This window comes from Molothrus ater, chromosome Z (assembly GCF_012460135.2).
Source record: "Molothrus ater isolate BHLD 08-10-18 breed brown headed cowbird chromosome Z, BPBGC_Mater_1.1, whole genome shotgun sequence".
NCBI lineage: Eukaryota > Metazoa > Chordata > Aves > Passeriformes > Icteridae > Molothrus > Molothrus ater.
Window position 1 is genome coordinate 19,342,441 of NC_050511.2, and position 20,633 is coordinate 19,363,073.

General features: G+C 39.2%; 2 protein-coding genes across 4 annotated transcripts in view; one reads left to right on the plus strand and one right to left on the minus strand.

Annotated features, from left to right (window-relative positions):
* Positions 1-14,845, minus strand: part of ERCC8 (ERCC excision repair 8, CSA ubiquitin ligase complex subunit) — a 29,601-nt gene extending 14,756 nt beyond the window's left edge. Inside the window, exons 1-6 of one of the 3 annotated variants that reach the window (XM_036403052.1) lie at positions 14,727-14,845; positions 12,742-12,837; positions 12,494-12,595; positions 3,809-3,932; positions 2,163-2,244; positions 1,435-1,503 (exon numbers count right to left, since the gene is read on the minus strand). In XM_036403052.1, the coding sequence (XP_036258945.1) occupies positions 1,435-1,503; positions 2,163-2,244; positions 3,809-3,932; positions 12,494-12,595; positions 12,742-12,837; positions 14,727-14,803 (550 nt within the window). In that variant the 5' untranslated portion in view covers positions 14,804-14,845. Of the gene's footprint in view, positions 1-1,434; positions 1,504-2,162; positions 2,245-3,808; positions 3,933-12,493; positions 12,596-12,741; positions 12,838-13,180; positions 13,234-14,726 lie in introns of those variants that run through there. The other 2 variants (XM_054517942.1, XM_054517941.1) reach the window with 2 other exon arrangements.
* A 157-nt stretch (positions 14,846-15,002) lies between these two features.
* The window catches only part of NDUFAF2 (NADH:ubiquinone oxidoreductase complex assembly factor 2), a 63,903-nt gene continuing 58,272 nt past the window's right edge, over positions 15,003-20,633 (plus strand). Inside the window, exon 1 of the mRNA XM_036403032.2 lies at positions 15,003-15,201. Coding sequence (XP_036258925.1) covers positions 15,075-15,201 — 127 coding nt within the window. The 5' untranslated portion in view covers positions 15,003-15,074. The remainder of the gene's footprint in view (positions 15,202-20,633) is intronic.

Sequence of the window (20,633 nt, forward strand, 5' to 3'; positions counted from 1 at the left end):
GATAAGATGTCCTAAATGGAAAGACTGCAATCATGCTTCACACCATAACAGAAACATATTACTGAAAAATAAACTAAATCATAAAATGCATTTTTGCTAACGCAGTTTAGAGGTGGTGTGAACCACCTTGTTCCTGGTGCATCTTCTAGTAGGTGCTTTCCCATTACCTGAATTAATCAAATCACTGTAATAACCAGGATAATAACAAAAACCTCCAAGATACAGGCATTACAGGATACACTTAGAAGGCTCAGAGCAGACAGATTTATGGGGATCCATTAATTAAACTACAGCCATGCATATACCTCCATTTCAGCTGCTAGAGTTAGCCTATGTGAAAATATCTGTACGTATGGTCAAGATTGCTTCAGTTCTGTAAGGAAGATTATCTCTAATTAATAACATATTCTCCTTTCACTTATTCCTCCAATATTGCACTTGAGGTAACAGGCTATTACAGGCTGTGTACAAAGACACAACGGAGCTTGTTCCTGGAAAGCATTAACTCTTGTATAAAAATTAAGAAGCCCTAACAAAACCTAACAGAATCTTTAGAGAACTGTTTTGGTCACTGCCCTGTCTGGAGCTCTTGGTTCTAGGAACAGAACATGAGATGCTTGTTCATAGAAGTTTAACAGCTTAAGCTCTGCATCACAAAAAAATCACCTAGGCTCCTTTGAGACTTAGCTGACCAGTGAAGAAATAAAGCTGCATTTGCACATTGCTGTGTCTGAGTTAATGTTTCTCTACAGCTGAAGCATGAAGATTTGCTTCATGATTGCCTTCTCGTGAGCATGTGCATATATACTGACACTCCAGAAAGTACACATTAGAAAAGGGCCACCAAAGGCAAATTCTCACTGAGTGACAAAAGTAATGAATTATGGAACAATAAAACCTTACATTTAACTGAACTAGGAAAATAGAAATGATTTGGTAATATCCTTCTACAGAAAGGTTGTTCTACAGAAATGAGAAACTTCTAAACAAACCCATTTAAACATCTCCATGGGACACTTTCTTAAAAGCAATGAAATTTTCTTTTTGTTTCTTTTCTGGGGGATGGTGGGGAGCTTCTCTTGTTTTACTTGGTTTTCTTTTTTAAAGACCATGTAAAACACAACTTGTTGACCCCATAACCCCCAAATCAATGACTACATTTAACCATAAATAGTAATCAGTATTGATTAGACCATGAAAATGCCCTAACATAAGTAATAACTGCTCATTGATTAATGTGTGTATTCTGCAATTCAGTAGCTCTAGAAAAACACCCAGAAGAACCTCTTGCCACTGTGTAACTTTCACAACCGGCTACAAATAAATTAGTCATGTTACTGACAAAGAATACATTGTATACAGTGTTTCTTTACAGGACTTGTTTTTACTCAAAGTAGTTATTGTTTAACATTTATGTTTCAGACTAAAAAGTACCCTGCAGAATGTGAGAACTGGATCCAGACTTCAAGTCACAGAGCTGTACTTTGGGGCTTTTGGTACCAACTGTAACAAGAGAAACAAAGACAGCTAAAAAACCTCCCAGCATCTGAAAGAACAACAACAAAAAATCTTAGCAATGACAAAAAAAAAAAAAAGAAGAAAAATGCGAGCTGCATAACTGCTCATTCAGAGCAATGTTCTATTAATATGATGCTTTATGCTTAATGCTTCTAATAATAGATTTACAATTTTAGTCCAAACAAATTTACCATGTAACAAACAAAATTTAGAAACTGGAAGTAAACAGGATCATACTTGGGAAACTTAAAAATATCTCCTCAAATATTTTTTTGCTAAACATAGTTAAATTGTATACATGTAAGCAATAAACAGATCTATTTACAAAATTTACTATATTTGGATCTAATAACCTTTAAAAGATAACTTATCTAATGAAAGAATCTAATTACAGCTATGAATTTTATCAGTAAGGAGAACTGATTGATGCATTATTTCAGAAGAACAAATATGATACTCTCATTGACATCATCCAACTAATGGACAGTATTTTATTGTACTAGTAAATTTACATCTTATCAAGACTTGATTTATGTAAAAATAAGACAGAGTAGGGGAAAAAACCCAACTGAAATATTACTTGCTTATTATTATAAACCTTATCTATCTCTATATATATCTGTTTCTTAAAAACAGATACATACCTGCTATTAAACAGTGCTTTGTAGCAATTGGAGACATATGATGGCTATAGACTGTTCCCTCAAAATGAAATATATCTGCAGGCTGATAATAAAAATATTAAATTAATTACAAAGCAAATATATTAGCAGAATGTAGATGCTCACCATTATTTTTCAAGCAACAGCTAAAAGTAAGACTAATACAAATATTACTATTTACACAGTAATGATAACTCTCCTGGTTAGAAGCCAGATAACACAAACATCACAGAGTAAGCCTGTTTCCAACAGCAGGACAGCACCAGAGCTCAGAGATGACCCAAAAGACAGACCATGAAAACTGTCAAATGAGAAGCATGAATAGAAATTATTACAGTTACTAAAAATTAATAAAGCTAGTAAGTAAACAAAAAGGTTATAATATGGATATAGAGTCAACAGGAAGAAGGCACTTCAGACTAAGTTTAAAGACCCTTTTCATTCACAAATACCACACACTATTTTCAACTCCCAAAAAATTAAAATAGTTCCATATAAAAATATTATCTGCCTCATGACTCTTTAAAACCAATGGAACATATTTACTTTAATAAACTTTAATATTTACTTTAATAAGTACAATTTCTTCCAGGTAAACTGCTTTTTGTGTCTCATTCTAAAATACTGTGTATGAAAAACCTCTTAAAACTGAGTTGTCTGTACTTTCAAAACCACCATTTAGTGGCAGAACAGGTCATTCAATAACTTTTATGTGTACACTGTGTCTTTCAAGAGATGGTCACAAAACTATCTAACTATCTGGAAACTTAATTTTTTACCTTTAGCAACGGCAAACATAGCTTTATATCTTAAAAAAAAAAAAAAAGAAAAAGAAAGAAAACCAAACCAAACAAGCTAATTTTTTTCCCTATTATGTCCCTAGAATGACAGACCTCTTTTCAAAAAAATATTTTGCCATGTGTGAAAAAGCAGTCAAATAGTATCAATGTCAATTCCAAATCCTATGAATCAATGTAAATGTTCATAGGGAACAGGACAAACCACAGCCATGAATTCATAGTTCAACACAAGATGCCAGGACTACTGAATCAAAGCAACATAAATTTCTAAATAATCTGTTTACCTTATTAATGTCAGTTACATTGGTTAGCATGGTTTTAATGGTTTCTCTCATTATCTACTGATTTTTAGAAATGGTGTTTATAGTGCTTACAACAGCAGAATTCTGGACCCGCATCCTGTATGCCAAGACCACGAGTCCTTCAAAAGTACTGGTTATTAGATGCTGGTTATTAAAAATAAGTAGCCACTGCCATTAGACTCAACAATCCCCAAGAATGAACAGGAGACTAGACATTGCTGGACAGGTTTACCCAGCAAAAATTCAACTAGCTGTATTCCTGTTCACTGCAAAAGCAGAAAGGAACTGTTCCAAGGGTTCCAGGCTCTCCTACAGTTTAGACATTCAGGTCTTCAGAAATGGGCAGGTACACATCAAGGTGTACACAAATGCCAGGACCACACCACCCTGCTGCTGCACCCACAGTTCTAACAGGTAGCTGGTTTTCATCTTCAGGATGCATAGTCTTGTTCACCTCTGTGAGAACTTCAGATACACAATAAGTAATGTACACAAAGAAGGTTGCAATCTGTAGAAACTCTCTTACTTGTAAAGTGTTTGTATCCCATATTTTCAAGGTTTTATCAAATGAGCTCGATGTAAACATGCCAGTGTCATGAGGATACCACTGGACTGTCTCCACACTGAATTTATGTACATCAGGATGACTCCTAAAATCAAGGAAAATATTCCATCTGGTTAAGAGCTTTGATAATCATCTTGTGGTTGTCTTGGCATTTGATGACAAGTTGAAAACATAAACATTTTTCTTAATTTGTCCTGGGGTTTTCAAGAAGAACTGTATTTTTGTTGGCTTGATTTTCATTCAACTAATATTCATTACTTTGAAGAGTCTTCATTTCAAGAAACTACAGATCATTACCTTTTCAAAATATGGTAACTGTAGCATATCTCAAGACACTCATAAAGCATAAAAACTGTCTTTTGAAGTATTTAAGTTGCAATGTTTACAAATCTTATGTTAAATGTGATGGCTTAACACTACCAACCATTTATGCTTCTTAGAAATGGAGCCACTGAAAAATACAATCACACATACAATTCAAAAAATTCATTAGTATTAACGAATAATTACAGCTACAAAGTTATTGGTAATTCCTGTCTGACAAAGTCACCAGAGAGCAGTCAGCTAAATTACTGAGAGTCATTTATATTTGCATTCAGAAATCAAAGAGAAAGAACAATAGGAAACTTTCAAGTGAACTATGGATATTTAGAGACTGCAATACAATTAATAATTAACTGTGGCAGAAAGAACGGACAGCAGAGCCAATCTTGACAGCTCCAAGATACAGACTCAACTGACCAGGCTCTGAATAATGTATGTCATTCAAATACCTGGTAGATGACTCATCTGAGCTGGATGCACATGGATCCAGCTTCAGGGCCCCAAAACTAGCTGTTTGCTTACTCTACCCTCTGCAGTGGGATGAGGGAGGGCATACAAATGGTGAAGGTGTGAAAAGTTGTGGATTGAGAAAAAGACATTTTAGTAAGTGAAAGGGAACAAATCAAAACAAACCCTGTGAACCCAGGGAAAAAACAAACAAACAAACAAAACAAACTCCCCACTGAAGGAATGTGCCCCCTGTTGATGGAGTGACAAAACTATCTTTTGTTCCCTCAAAAAAGAAAGATGCCTAGAAATTTCTCTCCTGGATTAGATGAAAAAGCTACCTAATAGGCCTAGGCGACTTCATCTCAAACTTAAGGATAGCTAATTGGACAGAAGCCAAAAAGTCCCACCTGGGCAATTTACTAAAAAAAGAAGCGAACAGAGAAGCTAATCATTATTGTGAGGTGTTTTACCAAGAGCAAGAACCTCTTGCACCGGCCTCGGTTTTTCTCTATTTGTTATTTTGCCTTTTATTAAACCTTTTTGTTTCCAACACTGCAACAGAAGCCATCCTGCTGATTTCTAGGCCTCCAAGGGTAGCTAAGCTATCTTGGGTGTGTTATAGACCTCCAAGAGCTTATGAGACCTAGCTCGAAGAAGCTACTATAACACCCAACCAGTGAAGTGATGCAAAAGTAACCCCTTACCATAGGCTTAGATGGCTGCACATGGCATTTTATGGTATGGAATATCAGTATGTCTCTGGTCAATGTAGGTCAAGTCTTCCAGCTGTTTCCTCATAGCCTACCATCCACCCTCTATGGGGGCAGTGAGGAATGGTGATAGCCTTGACACTACCAAGCACTGGTCAGCACTCCCTAAAACATCAGTGTGCTATCAAGACTGGTTACAAGTCTGAAGCATACTACTATACAAACTATGACAAAGGAAATTAAATCCATCCCAGCTAAATGCAGTACTTCTGGCAAAACTGCAGCTAGAAAAGGCTCCATGATATTTCATTACGTCAGCTCTTATCTTTGCATTGTTCTATCAAATGTCATGGCCTCCACAAGCAGTAAGTATTGCAGGGGTATCATTATGCAAACAGAGATGCAGATCTTCAATACTGCCACATATAGAAGAGTATGCACTTCTCAGTGTACCTATGCCTGGCCTAAATTTGTCTACAGCAGCACTGCATAACACTACCTTTTAAAGGCAGGAGTGGATCATCACAAAGGAAAATCAACACCTTTTACCTCAGAAGGGGATTAACTTCTCAATAGGCTGCTGACATCTCAATATGCTGAATTCAAAATAACTAAATGCATGACAACAGTCTTACACACTGTTGTAAGCTGTATGTCAAAGTGGATTATGCTGAAGGGAGAAAACCATACATACTTGCTCTTCTAAACATGAGTGTTGGCATATCGTTAAAATATCCCATCCAACTTGTGATTTGTCTTTGAACAGACCCAAACTCTCGACTGAAAGAGGGCCTTCAACTCAAAAGTGCTGAAGTGCCATTTTTAACTCAGCCTCAGCTGTTTATCGAACTGTCTCCTCACACTTAAAACATTGGTTCCTCCTCAGTCAAGAATACAGGTCAACAGTAAATGTTATTTAACTCAACACAGTCTCTCAAATAAGTTGAACTGTTGATGCAGAATAAAGTTTCCACAATCCAATCAGCTCACTCACTGCTCCTGAAAGCCTCTTACACATGATGGACAGCATGGCTGCATAAACAAACCTCACTTCCTCTAGGCAAACCAGGAAGGATGTGACTGGTATCCTGGGAACAGGATGGGGAGCTCTAAACAGCAAGACTCTGACTTATTAAGGAACAAAACTAGTCACAATAAATAGTGACTTAAATAAGCTGAAGCATCCTCTATGATCTTCCCTTTTGGCTTTCAGAACTAATCAATGGTTTCAAATGGATATATTACTTCAGTGGGAGGATGTTAATGAAAAAGACCATCAATGATCACAGATGCACTTAGCATAGTCCAAACCAATGTTTCTTTAGCACTTACTTCTATGCAAGCTCAACTATGGATGCACTGATGACAGCTACAATCACAAGGGAAGACAAAGAAACCATTACTCATTGAAATTTGAGAGGTAATTTGGGATAATACAACTGAATTTCAAAGGAATTCCAGCTCTGCTGGTACTTAGTCAATTTTACCTATGATTCCATCAGCAGCACAGCCACACCTTTTGTGTTAACAATAGACAATGCTTCACTATATGATATATACCCAGTCATTGCATTAGGATTAAACCACAACAGAACTATACTCATCCTCTGGAATATAGAGCATGGGCCTGAAAAGACAGAAATAAATGGAAGACTACTGATGCCAACATTGAATGAGGGCAACAAGGATACATTTGTGAACGTAACAATATCAAAACCTAAGTCATTTGTTGTGACACTGAGCAAAATATTTCTCATTTTGAGATTCATCCTAATGAAAACTTGGAAACCGTGTATATTAGTAAAGGACGGGCTTTCTATGACACCCTCTTGTGATTTTGTATTTCTGGACAACATTACTGTAGATACAAGTAATCACTCTCATATTTGTGCTATAACTTTGCCAACATGTAATTTAAGTATGTAATTAAAGTTATTCAGCTCCTATTGTATCCTGTTAAAATATTAGAATCTAATTATACTCTGATTCAAGATTGCAGCCTACTCCCACTGGTATGAACCTCAGGCTGCTAAAGAAATTATAGCATGAAGACCTGAGCTGCTTGTTGAAAACAAATGCAAAAAAATGGACAACAGACTTTGTTTACTGTCCATCATGATGTGGAGGAAACAAATCACATGATGGAGTATGTGAATTAAGTGGTGGGACACCCTTTTTGGATGGTCACTAAAAGCTACCAGAATTCTCACCAGTGCTTCACCCTGTTGTCATGTTGTTGATAGTAACTCTTTTGCTTTTTGTTGTTATAATCATACTGTATGCTAAGATTTGGATATTTATGAAACAATTAGCCTGTTGGCTACCCTCAGTAATACCAGATAACCACACACTAGAAATGTATTAGATGATCTGCACTGTATAAAAGTGTGAAACATTCTCAAATTCTATTTGGATATTGTGAAGTTTGAGTGACTAGTCATGGGTGGATTATGTGGAAAGACGGCTGGGGTAAAATGGGAGGAAACTGAGAAGCTATATTCACATCCTAACAGAAGTTATAATGATACAGGAATTATAGGGTAAAGTGCAGTTGCTTCTTCTGGATGGAATGTGGTGAGCATGACTGAAAGCTATTCCACAATGATTCCCCATACAAACAGCCTGCAACCTCAATCACCTGCTAAGGGGGATGAAATGGGGGGTGGAGCCAAGACACCATGGCCAGGCACCATTGAAATCCCTGCAGGGAGGGGTACTTTGTATCTGATAAACCACATATCACCTGTTCCCCGAGGGAGAGAGTAGAAGATGTCTTTCGTTTGAACCAGCAACTGTGGTGAAATAGCTCTCCTTGGATGAAATTGGTTCATTATAATCTAACTGTAATACTAATACAAACCCCCAACCTAAAGTTCAGAATCACAGAATATTCTCAGTTGGTAGACACAAGGATGATCAAATCCAACTCTTAAGTGAATGGCCCATACAGGAACCAAAACCACAACCCTGGCATTACTAGCACCATGATCTAATCAACTGAGCTAACCTCAAATTACCCACCTCCAGGGTAAGAGCACCCCTCACTGAGCATGTGCTCTGCATTTTATTGACTGTAGCTTTAAGAGCAAAGGGAGAGAATTTTACACCATTTAGTCACAAAGGTACAATACCTCAAGCTCCAAATAAACATAATGAAACAGTACAAAAGTAAGTCAAAAATTGAGAAGCTAGGGAAGATTCCATTGTAACTTTTGGGATCAGCCAACAAGGCAATCTGTCTTCGTCCCCAGAGGAATGCCTGTTAGTAAGAACCCTACTCAATATGCGTTTTATTAGGGATTAAATCTTGTCTGTATATTGGTCTGAACGTGTGTTCGCAGTCAGAAACTATCACTGGCAGGCCTCAAACCTTAACCTGTCACAATTTTCTCTCATTAATAAATAATGTTATTCCATAGTTAGAGTGAGTCCTTCATGAACACTAGCACACACTGGCAGTGGGTAATGTACTTGGATAAAGTGGGAAACCCCGCTAAGGGGGTCTCTCTTATGCTGTTGGGGTGTGTCCCTGAACAAGTCAGTGTGTCCCTGATCAAGTCCCTCTGATCCAGCAGGACTATTCAGTGAAGGGTCCCTATAAGAGGGTGCTGAGGGGCTGGTTGGACACAAAGGTCTCAGCTTTTCCAGGGCAGTGACAGACTAATCTAACACTAGGGGTTGAGGAAATCTTCCCTTTTCACACAACATTTTATAGTTCTGATTTCATCTGAGCTAATAAAACTTCCTGCTCACTTGGGTTGCTACAAAGCAAAAAAGACACCTTTAAGGAGAGTTAGCCGGAAGCCAGCACTGACAATACTAAGCAAGAGATATTGAGCAACTTTTGAGCTTAGTTTAATGACTTCTGCATTGCTCCTCCACCTCTGACGCATACCCTAGAATGGCTTGTCACTCTGGCACAGTGCTAAGAGTCAACAAATTTTATGCTTCTATTCTTCAGGGAGGTGTGCTGGTTTTGGCTGGAGTAGAATCAATTTTTTTCACAGTGCCTAGCATGGGATACGTTTTGGATTTGTGCTGAACAGAGTTAGTACATAGGGGTGCTTTTGTTATTGCTGAGCAGGGCTTACAGAGAGCCAAGTCCTTTTCTGCTTTTCATACTGACATGCTGGTGAGGGGACTGGGAGTGCCTGGGAGGAGCCAGGACAGGTGACCCCAGCTGACCAAAGGGATATTCCAGACCATGTGACATCAAGCTCAGTATATAAAGCTGGGGGCAACAAGGAAAGATGAGGAGACACATTTGGAATGATGGCGTTTGTCTTCCTGAGTAACCATTATGTGTGATGGGGCTCTGCTTTCCTGGAGATGGCTGAAGAAGTGAATTAATTCTTTGGTCTGCTTGTGTTTCAGCTTTTGCTTGCTCTATAAAACTATCTCAACACAAGAGTTTTCTAGATTTTACCCTTCCGATTCTCTCCTTGATCCCACTGGTAGGGGAGTGAGCAAGCACCTATGCAGAACTTGGTTGCTGGCTGGAGTTAAACCACGGCAAGCAAAAAATCTTCAGTACCTGCAGAGCCAGGAAATCAAGCATGACTCAGAGTGAGCTTACTTCTGGAGAGGCATTTCCATGCCCTATGCAGGAAAATTTAAACCAATGGAACTAATTATCTGGGTACAGTAACTATAAGTGTACAACATTGGACTGTAATCAACTCTGCACAAGAACAATCAATTCTCCCATAATCCACAATGCTGAGGAATGAACTAACAAACCCTTGAGTAGCTCTGCAGGAACCACCTTTGAACTAGCTAAGCTTAGTAGTGGCTACATGCCATTCAGCCTAGTTTCACGTCTCAGGATGTACATTATTCCCAGTTCATTCCATATGAAGTAATTTCATCCATTACTCAAAATATCCCAGCCTTTTCTGCCAAAGACAAATACAAATAATTCTACGGACAATAGGTCACTGTCATTCATTCTTCCTAGACATGTTTTGAGTAGTAGAGACTGCCTTAAAGATAAGCATTATCTGCATATTATCTAGAAACGGTATTGTTTGTTTACACTCAAATGCCAGTTTTTGTCCCAGGTCAGCATGAATCATATGAAACCAGGTAAAGCTCTTTGTGCTGACTCCCAGGAAAAGTTTTATTTTTGTATTTGCAATAGTAGCCCTATATTCCAGACTTGAAACACAGGGTAAATCACAGCCTACCACCAGGAATTACCTCTTTTGTTGTTCTATACTACTGGATCTTCAGGAAGCCCAGTTCAGGTATTAAGAAACAGCTTTAAAGGGCCTTTAGCAGGATATTCTTTAAGCAACTTTGAGACCAGACCTGTGTTCTGCCCTGCAATCTTGGACAACAGGGAAACTTTCACACGACATCAGCACTATATCCCTCAAAGATAGGAGCTAGACAGTCAGAGGAAGGTGCTTCTGCAGTATAAATTCATATATTAAGTCAGAACTCTGAAAAATATTCAAAATATCTGAAGATATATATAAAAAGTAGCTAATTAGTTAGCAAGTATTTAAAACATACTAGGAAGCTTAATGAATACCACAAATAAATAATTGAGGAAAGAAATCTACTAAGATTATTTAAGAATAATAATCATAAGCCTGTTATTTAGAGCAGTGCCACACAAAATCGAATTCTACTAACAAAATTCATGCCTTGAGTGGTAAGAAATAAAAGACCCAGCTATGCAAATTAACACCTACTCAAGAAACAGATAACTAACTAACCATACTCCTAAACAGAATCTTCAAGGATGGATTATTTCTACTGACCTAACTGAAGTTAATGATAGCCTGATTTTAACACAGATTTGATAGCTTTTACATTGTGCCTTCTTAGCATGAATTTCTTTAATTTGCTGCATCTGTTTCAGACTTCATCTCAGTTTTGAAATTCAGAGATGTACAGTCTTAATGTATGTCCTTAACCACAATTTAAAATAATTTTGTGCAAGAAGCCCAGCGATCAGGACTTGTTCTATTAGCTGTGTTCTGTTAGCCTTTTTCTTTCCTATGATTCAAGATATTGTTCAGGCCTTTTATTGTTACAAATCTGTTCTGTTCTTGTATAGCTGACTCATGAAGCCTCTGACTCTTAGACCTCAAATAATTTGTAGACTGGGAAAAAATAAGGGGAAAATGCAGCTACCAATCTATTATGAAATAGAATATCTCTTACTGTGAGTCTTAGGTGAAGCTCTAACCTACTAGACAAGCCTTTATCCAAATAAAGGAAAAAACAGCTTTTGCTAGAAGACTTAATGTCTGTAATGGAAAAATTTGTACTGCCTGCAGGGACAGCCTGACAAATCAATAAAGGCTTAGGCTCTGTATAAAGATTGCACACAGCATGGTAGTACCCTGTTCTTTGGAAAAATACATCCCATTTTTTCAGTAGCACACCTGTCTCCATTCGAACATGTTCTTAAGAAGTTTTGTACAAATCACTTCTGTACCTGCTGAATACCTGATGAACTAGTAAAGCAGGAAAGAGAGAGAGGGGGAATAAAACAAAGAACTGCAAATAGGTGTTAGATTTTTCTCCAAACAGATGAAAAGGATTATGCAAATAATTGAAATAATTGCATAATAATCCTGCTTAAAAGTGCATTTACTCAAATATATGTATTATATATATTTGAGGAAAACAGGGAGTATTTCTACAGCAGTACCAAAACTTCTTTCTCAGTTGCTGGTTTAGAGGCGTCAAATTTCAGAATGAAACATTAAGAAAACTCACAGGTCAGAAATTATGAGTTAGAGGAAGGTCTGGGTTTCTTTTTTTTCCCTGTCTTCTTTTTCTAGAGTTAAAATATGAGGTTAGAATACCCAGGTCCAGGTCTGCCTTCTTTTTGTGGTCTCTACAGCAATGTAAGACTGTCTAACTTTAGTTTCCATGTGAGTACAACCGATATCCTTCATTTTAACTTCTGAAATTGCTATAGATTTGCTCAAACAATACCAGAGTCACTGTATATATATTGGAACTATTAGAGTAGACAAATCAAGAATAAAACAATTAGCTCCTGCTACTAGCCTTCAAAGATTTCTAGCAGTATTTTCTACAGTCTTTTTATCCTAAAAATAAAAACAGCCATTAATTTGCAAGTTTAATTCTAGCCACACAAGAACTACTTGTACTTTTAAAAGACTTTCAGAGTACTTACCTTCCAACTGAAAAAAGTGCCTTACACGTGTAACTTGGCTTCCTGCTCAAGTTTTCAAGGTCATAAAGTACAATAACGCCATCTGATCCACCAGATAACATGCTGAAAGTGTTAATGAAGCACAGAAGTTAAAACACTTATAATCGCAATATGCTCAATATAATGAACGTGTTCAACAAGACAACAAATCCATAGTACCCACAGTGAATTACTTCTGGATATTTCTACCAACCAAAGTATATACTTACTATCTTCCCTCAACAGGCTCAATATCAAGGGTGTTGATACCGCTTCCGTGTATTCTTTCCACATCTCTATCTTTATTTAATTCCAAACTTAAAACCCTACCCACAACAAAAAGGAAGAAAGAGAGACGAAAAACATGTTATTAGGAAAAAAAATATTATTATGTAGCTGTGAACAGCTGAAACCTAATTTCATGCTCCTTCAATGCATTTAATTTATTCTTGCCAATTTTTGCAAAACTACACAATACAGAGATAGAAATAAGTCTTGTGAAGTCGGCAGAAAAAAATACTTTGTTGTTTGGAAGGTAAGAGAGAAATAAGTACATAAAACGGGCTCAAAAAAAAGGGAAAACTGCATTTTGGGTCAACATATTAAACAAAACCTGGAATGTAATTTGAAAACACTAACACAAAGAAACATTAAGAAGCTTGTAATCACCACGCATACTGGCTACTTTGAAGCTTCATCATGTAGCATCCTTTCAGGCTTCATCCTGCTTGAAACTACGGACACCTAGTGGACAAAGTAATTTAGTTTACCAAGTTTAGAGTATTTCCTTTAATGAAATGAAGTCTGTATGCAACATTTTCTGAAATACTAAATAAAAACTAGGCAACCCCCAATGATGAAGCTTCCATGACAATATTTTCTGACCTGCAATTCTTAGCTTGTATTTTTGAATATGTTAATATTGCATAGTCAAAAAAGAGATATTCTGCTTCATTAAGTCATACTACCTGATAGAAAATTTAACCTTGCAACACAATCAGAGCCTCCTATAGCACCATTTAGTACAAAGCTCAACACCACCACAACAAAAACATAACTAGGTAAGTAAGTGAAAAGCTGGGAGGCAGAGTGCCCCTACTCAGCTTCGGCTCAAGGGGCAAAAAATCCTGATGTGAGAACCTTAGGCTGCTACAGGCAGGCCCCCATCATCATGTCTGTAGACATGCTATAAAAGCAGCAAATCATTTAAGCTCTCTTAAACTATGTGAAACATAGTTATGCAAGAATTCACCTAGAATAAGAATTCTGACATACACAAGACACCAAATTTAAAACCTCTGAGTTCCAGATGGAATTTCAGGAAGCTAGAAATCCCCCTGTGGAAATGTGTTGAAATATATGACTTCAAAATGCAGCTATAAATAAAATCCATTTAAGTTCAGGAAGGGAAATGCTACACAGACAATTGTTCAAGAAAGGTTAAGTTCGTCCAGTGGGTTACTGTTCTTTGCACTGAATGCTACATGAGGGCTGAGGGCACAGAGGGACATGACTGTGTTGTCAAAATGCACCCAGAAACAAGCTTCCTGAGCTACCAAAATTAATTTCAATTTTAAATACTTTTTTTACAACGATACAGCGCCATAAATCCATAAATTGCCACCATAAATGCAGAAGTTGTGGAACTGAACTAAGATAGGCTTTATTTGATTTATCTTGAAATACATCTGCAAAGTAGATTCTCTGGTATTGAAAAAATATTACATTATAACCTCTAGCAGGAATATTAACAAATCCGTGTATGCTGCCACGACTTCCCCCAAAAACTGCTAAGAAACCCCCCTGCACCTGATTCTTCTTCAACCTGCCAAAAGGCCGGGTTTGGGAAAAGGAAGGACGAGCAGAGGAGGGCACAAACACGTGTTTGTTCCAAGCGGGGCACAGCCGCACGCAGTTCAAGCCCCTGGAGGAACGGTAACTCCGCGGTGCGGGGAGCGAGGCACAGCTTACTGCGCTGTGCACACTCCGCCCAGGGCTGAGCACACCGTACACAAACACCAGGCCTGCCGACCCACGGCGGCAGCTCCCCCGCCCCGGCCGCCGCGCACACGGGGGCTGCGGCAGCGCAGCCCCTCACCCCGCCCTGGGCCGCCCCACTGCGGGCCGGGCCAAGCGAGGCTCCGCGGCAGGGCGGAGCCAGGAGCTGCCGCTCCGGGGCCTCCCCGCGCAGGGACACCCGCCCCGGCCCCACTACCTCCGGGTGCGCTCGGCCCGGCGCAGCCGCGCGGGGTCGTCCAGCCCGGCCTGGCGAGCAGCCATGAGCCCCAACATGGCGGGAGCGCACGACCCGCTCTGCGCCGCGCCGCCATCTTGTGGCGGGCGCGGCCGGGATTGGCTCGCGCGGGCTGGCCCGCGCCAATGGCCAGCGGCGTTGCTGGCGCGCCCGGCGCCCATAGGCGGGATTGGCCGTGCGGGGCGGGGCGGCGCTGCGCAGCGGCGGGCGCGAGGCGGCGGGGGAGGGACGCAGCGCGCCCTCCGTGTTCCCGTGTCCCGGTGTCCGTGGGCGGTGGTGCCGCCGCGGCCTTCCCGTCGGGATCCCGGCATGAGCCGCGCCTGGCAGGCTCTCCGCGCTCTGCGGCTGCGGCTCGTGGGGCCTGCCAAGGAGCTGGTGGGCACCGACCAGTTTGGCAACAAGTACTACCGGGTGCCCAAGTACGAGAGCCGCGCAGGTACGCACCGGGGCGGCGATGGCCGGCGGGCCCGCGGGGAGCCGTGCGCTGCGCCCCTGAGCGGCCCCTCACTCACCCGCCGCTGTCCGCAGCCGGCGGGGCGGCTGGACGGCGGCTGATAAAAAATTATAGCGGCTGAACAGTAGCGAGAAGGAAAGTGCCGCGCTTCGGGAAACACGTGCGGGTTTCTGGTGCTCTAATGCCAGAAAAACCGTAAAGCCACTGGAGGGTTTCAGAGCGCAGCCTGTACTAGGTAGGTAGGCAGCAATTATTTGCTCTTCTTGGTAATTCGGAGCGCTTCTGCATAAGCTTTTAAAAGCTAGAGCCCAGAGGTGGGCAGTAGAGCAGGGGCGGGGTCTGGAGCACAACCTCCTCCTGTGAGGAGCAGCTGAGGGAGCTGGGGGTGTTTATCCTGGAGAAAAGAAGGCTCAGGGGAGACCTTATCGCTCTCTACCACTGCCTGACAGAAGGGTGTAGCCAGGAGTCGGCCTGTCTTAGGCAACCCGTGACATAACCAGAAGAAATTCCCTCAAATTGCACCAGGGCAGGTTCATGATGGCCAACAGGAAGAATTTCTCCATGGAAAGGGCTGTTAAATATTGAGACGGCCTGTCCAGGGAAGAGGTGGTGTCACCATCCCTGAAATTCTTCACAAAACCACTGGACATGGCACTTAGTACTATGGTTTAGTTGACATGGTGGTGTTTGGTCTTAAGTTGTGCATGGTGATCTCAGATATCTTTTCCAACCTAACTGGTTATGTAATTCTGTGAAATTAATTCTTACATGTACATTTATCCCACTCCTGTAGAAAATACTTTTCTAGGTTTCTGCCCGTGTTCCAGGAGTTTGGATGCCCTTATTCTGTATGTAAATAGAGAATAGGAGAGTTTGTATGGGAAGTAATACTGTTGTGATTTTGTGAAAATACTACTTGTGAAAATTCTGATTTTTTTCTGTATATTTGTCACTCGTTCTGTATATTTGTCACTTGCTTTAGCTTGTTCTAAAAAATCTTAAGCATTCAGCATCAGTAGAATGACAGAATTCTGAAAGAAATAAGCATGCCTTCTGCTAACAAAGAAGAAATTGATGTGATTTTTGTTTTTAATGAAAGTGTTCAAATGTTGCTTTTTCTGTAGCACAGCATGTAACAAAGTATTGTGCTACTACAAATTTCATTTCTGTGACCTCTTAATTTGGATACCCATTTTCTTCCTCCATTTCCAGTTGAAATGACAGACTGTCATCCACTTTCCCTACAAAATGGACTGCCTTGTGAATGTTCATTATTGTTTTAAGATATAGTGCTCCCTGACCTTTTTTGTTTGGGGTTACTTGGGTGTAGGAGATTGTATTTCCCCTCACACTGGTGACTCATTTCCACTGTAATTTATGCCTTTACTTCTGTGAATGGCCATCCTTGTGCTGCCAGTATAGAAAAGATAAGAGGTTTCATCTATTCCAGATCAGGAGAGTATGCCAGTTCTCCCTCAGGCTTGTGGCTGAGGAGAAAAATCATTCTGACACTAGTGAAGTGATTACAGATGATTGCAACCACTGCCGTGGGTAGTGGTAACCAACTGCCTCTCACAACATTTTTGAGCAGCATCCTGTGTTCTACAAACAGGGTCACACCTGGTATTTGTGGGCTTTAATAACTTTGTGAAGGAGTTTAGGGATATGGATTGCAAAGGTAATAGAGACTGAGGAAGGTCTATAGAAAGTAGAATTAAAATATACACCAAAAATTTGTGATGGTTTCTTTTTAAAAGAAACTAGGAATTAAAAAGTGCTGAAAAAGCAATGCTCTCTTTTCAAGTGTTGGGCAGCATTATTTGTAGTACATTATATAATTCATATATATGAATGCATATATAATTCATAGCTCACCCAGTGTCCTAACCATATAGAGACCAGTGCAGGATAGGAACAACACTAGAAAGAAAACGAGTTGTAGATGAGACCAGTGAGCTGTTATGTGCAGGTTTCACTGCAAGGTCACTGCAGTGTGTCTGCAGTGTGCTTTGCTCTCTGCCCTATGGATTTAGGGAGGACTGAGTAGGTCTATCACAGTGCCAGGCCTGATCTGCTTGATCACTTTGTACTGTACTGGATTTTGATCCAATATATTGCAGAGTTTGCAAAACAGGCAGGTCTTGCTTTCTCTCTCTTCACTTAGACTGGGTAGGTCTATCAGGACAGGCTGGGCTTTGTTTCAGACCAACATCCCACCTTAAGCTGGAGGTGAGAGTAAATAGTGTAGGTAGTGTCTGTGCCACCTCCTGCTTTGATCAAAAGCCATCTGACACCTTTCTTTTGGCCTGCCCTGGTCTTTGGCAGGGTTTTGGAACAGAAATAGTAGACAGTGTGATGCAAAGAATTAATGTTTTCTTTCTGTCTGTTGTGAATTGTGCTCTTCTACATTGAGTTCAGGGTCCAAAACACTTTTGGAACCTGAGTCCTTGTCTGTAGTAGGGGACAGTAGGAGCAGGTCAATGTATACAAGTAGCTGATGGTGAGTTTCCTAAGTGGTTGATGTTGTGTTTCCTTATACCTCCATCATCTGTGATTAAGAGAGTTTGCTTCTTAAATTTAGTCTGTTTTCCAGGACTGAATATCTGCAATATAGACTTCGGAGATGTCAAAGGGGTACAAAATTTTTAGGTATATGCTGCAAGTATGGCTTTCACATTGCCACAGCACCTAATATGCTGTTATTTTTTGAAATGTTTTACAAATGAGGGTCTTTTTTAAAAAAAGCAAGTTATGCACTCAAAAAACTACTTTGAAATCCAAGTCAGCATGTGGTAAATAAAGGCAGCACAGGATTAACAAAAATTCCTACAGTAGATGTAGTCTCACCAATATCCTAAGGTCTTGGATGTCTAGGTCAAACTCAAGGTGTAGCAACTTTACCCTGAGACCACCTTTACCTCTGCCATCAGAGGAAAGTTACCTCAAGTTCCTGATTTTGCCTGTCTCTGAGTAATTAGGTTCTTAGATGAGCCAGCAACTTGAATAGGTTTTGTTGGGATGAAGGAAATAATTGTGGAGATTAAAGAAGTGTCAATGATGTGCAAGTACTGATTTAACATGTGTTTTGCCTTCGTTAAAAATGTTTTAATGAGTAATAGCAAAAATATATGAATTTGCAAGAGTATTGTATTTCTCTGGGGTGAATATAGAAAGGATTGGCCTTCAGAAGTAGAGGGGAAGAATGATGTAAAGTAATGCTGTTTCAGTCTGGTTGTCTTATTTCTCTTGAAAGAGAGAAAGTGGATGTTCAAAGTCCCTAGACTGTAAGAGTAAGAAGTCATTAGATTCAGTAAAGAAAATAATGGCTAGAAATAGAAAAAGAGTTAAGAAAAATTTGAGTGCCAATATAGAGGGAAAAGATCCTAAAAAAGTAACCTTACTGCCAACAGGAATATTGGAGAATTCAAAATTAGAGTAGTTAATTTCCTGAAAGCATGAAACTTGAGACAAGGTACACTGTTTACTGTTTATCAAGAACTTTTTTTTTCAAATGGGGAAGAACCTATCGTCTTGAAAGCCAGGTCACACCTTCAACAACATAGTAAGATGGGCTTATGTGAATGTAAAGATGGTTCTGTATTTAATGACGTTCTTTAAGTGGTGGGTTTTTACAAGATGATCCTAAAGTGATGACAGTGATAAAATCCAACTATACCAAGCTTGTCATGAGAGGAACATCCAGCATAACTCATTAACTCTGAGATGACTCTTCAGTTTGTTATAATAAAAGATGGGAATAGATGACTGAGTAGTAGTGATCAACGACTCATTTCAGTATCTTGGACAGGTACTTCACTAAACAGACTAGACTTATCAGTATAAGTAATTTGTTTTTCTTTTATAACATACTGCCAGGCCATTGCCATAGCTTTGGTACATGATTAATTGTTCTTGCAGTAGAATATGGAGTGGGACTTAGAGTGTTCATATATTTTTAATTGAAAAACAAATTCCTCATACAATTTATGCATTTATTACAACCAAATATGTCTTGCTGGAAATAGCTGATTCTATTTTCCATTGAAAATAATTTATAAAGACTCTTAATAACCATTTTAGTTTAAAAATGCAGGAAGATAAGGGGCCCTAAATACTCAAGATCTGGTATATGATTTTTTTCATCAAAAGGCTGAGCAGGTTATATTTGCATATTTTCAATATCTTCATTTGCACTCATGTGTTGTAATTATTAAGAGTTAAAATGAGCACTGTAAAGTATCACCATATGCAAATTTTTATAAGAACAGTGGGTTATCATCAAGAAGTCAGCTTATTTCATAGATGATGTAGGAGTGTTAAAAGTTCTCTTCGTGGGAGCAGCAGACTCAAGTTTGTTTTGATTTGGACTATCAGCATACCAGAATTGCTTGAAAAAACAGGAAGCATTCTGTTTTCCATAGGTTTTTATATGTTGCACAAGCTCTGAATTAGGGGCCATATGTGGCCTAAGCTTCTGATGCTATGAGCTAAAGTTTCTCAGTAGTCTTATCAAGTACCATTGAGAAATACGTGTGGGCATTACCAAGTTTCAGTGGTAAATTTTGTTGCTAATAATTGAATACAAGTGCTGACTTCTGTGGGAAAATTTTCTTCATGTGAAATGCCCACTCACATTTGCATAAGCCTGTATCTTGTGCAGTAAATTCTCAACAAACCAAAAATGTGTAAATAATTAAGAGCCTATATAAGGAAAAGCACTAAGTATTCAGTTGCATTATATATATGTATAAATTGTCCTATATCTGATTGAATCCAGTCTTCAGTAGAAGTATGTACATTTTTAATGAAAGTTAGAAAGACTTAAGGTTCTGTTGAGACTAAAGGAATCCTCCACGATAGTTTTAGTTGCTCCTTGTTTTCTGTTTTAGGTAGTGGCCTGTCACCTTCCTGTGCATCAGGAGTTTAGAGTAGACTTTCTACTTTCTTTCAGAATCTTTTATAAAATACAGCTTTTTATTGAAGGCTAGACTGAAACTTTCCTGTAATGCTTTATGATGAATGGCAGAGACTGGAAGAAGCAACAAATCTCCAAAGCATATCTTCAGAGATAAAAGCTATGGTTTTCTTCTGAGTCTGAATGTTAGTTTCCTCGCTAACAGGAATGAAGTCTGAGGAAGAGACAGAAACTGGTTGTGATTGTATGAAGCATTTGTAAGCTGATTATTGAGAACTGCAGATAATTATACATCATATTACTGAACGTTAAAAGTAGTTTCTCAAGTTAGCTTTTCAAATGTTGGTGGAAACCTAATAAATTTTAGTTTTACATGTCTAATGTAAAATACTAATGAAACACAGAATTTGAATATTCATTCATAAATAGAAAAACAAATTTTAGACTATTTAATTATCTTGGTTATGGAAATAATTCTATGGAGAAAGTGAGAGTTTGT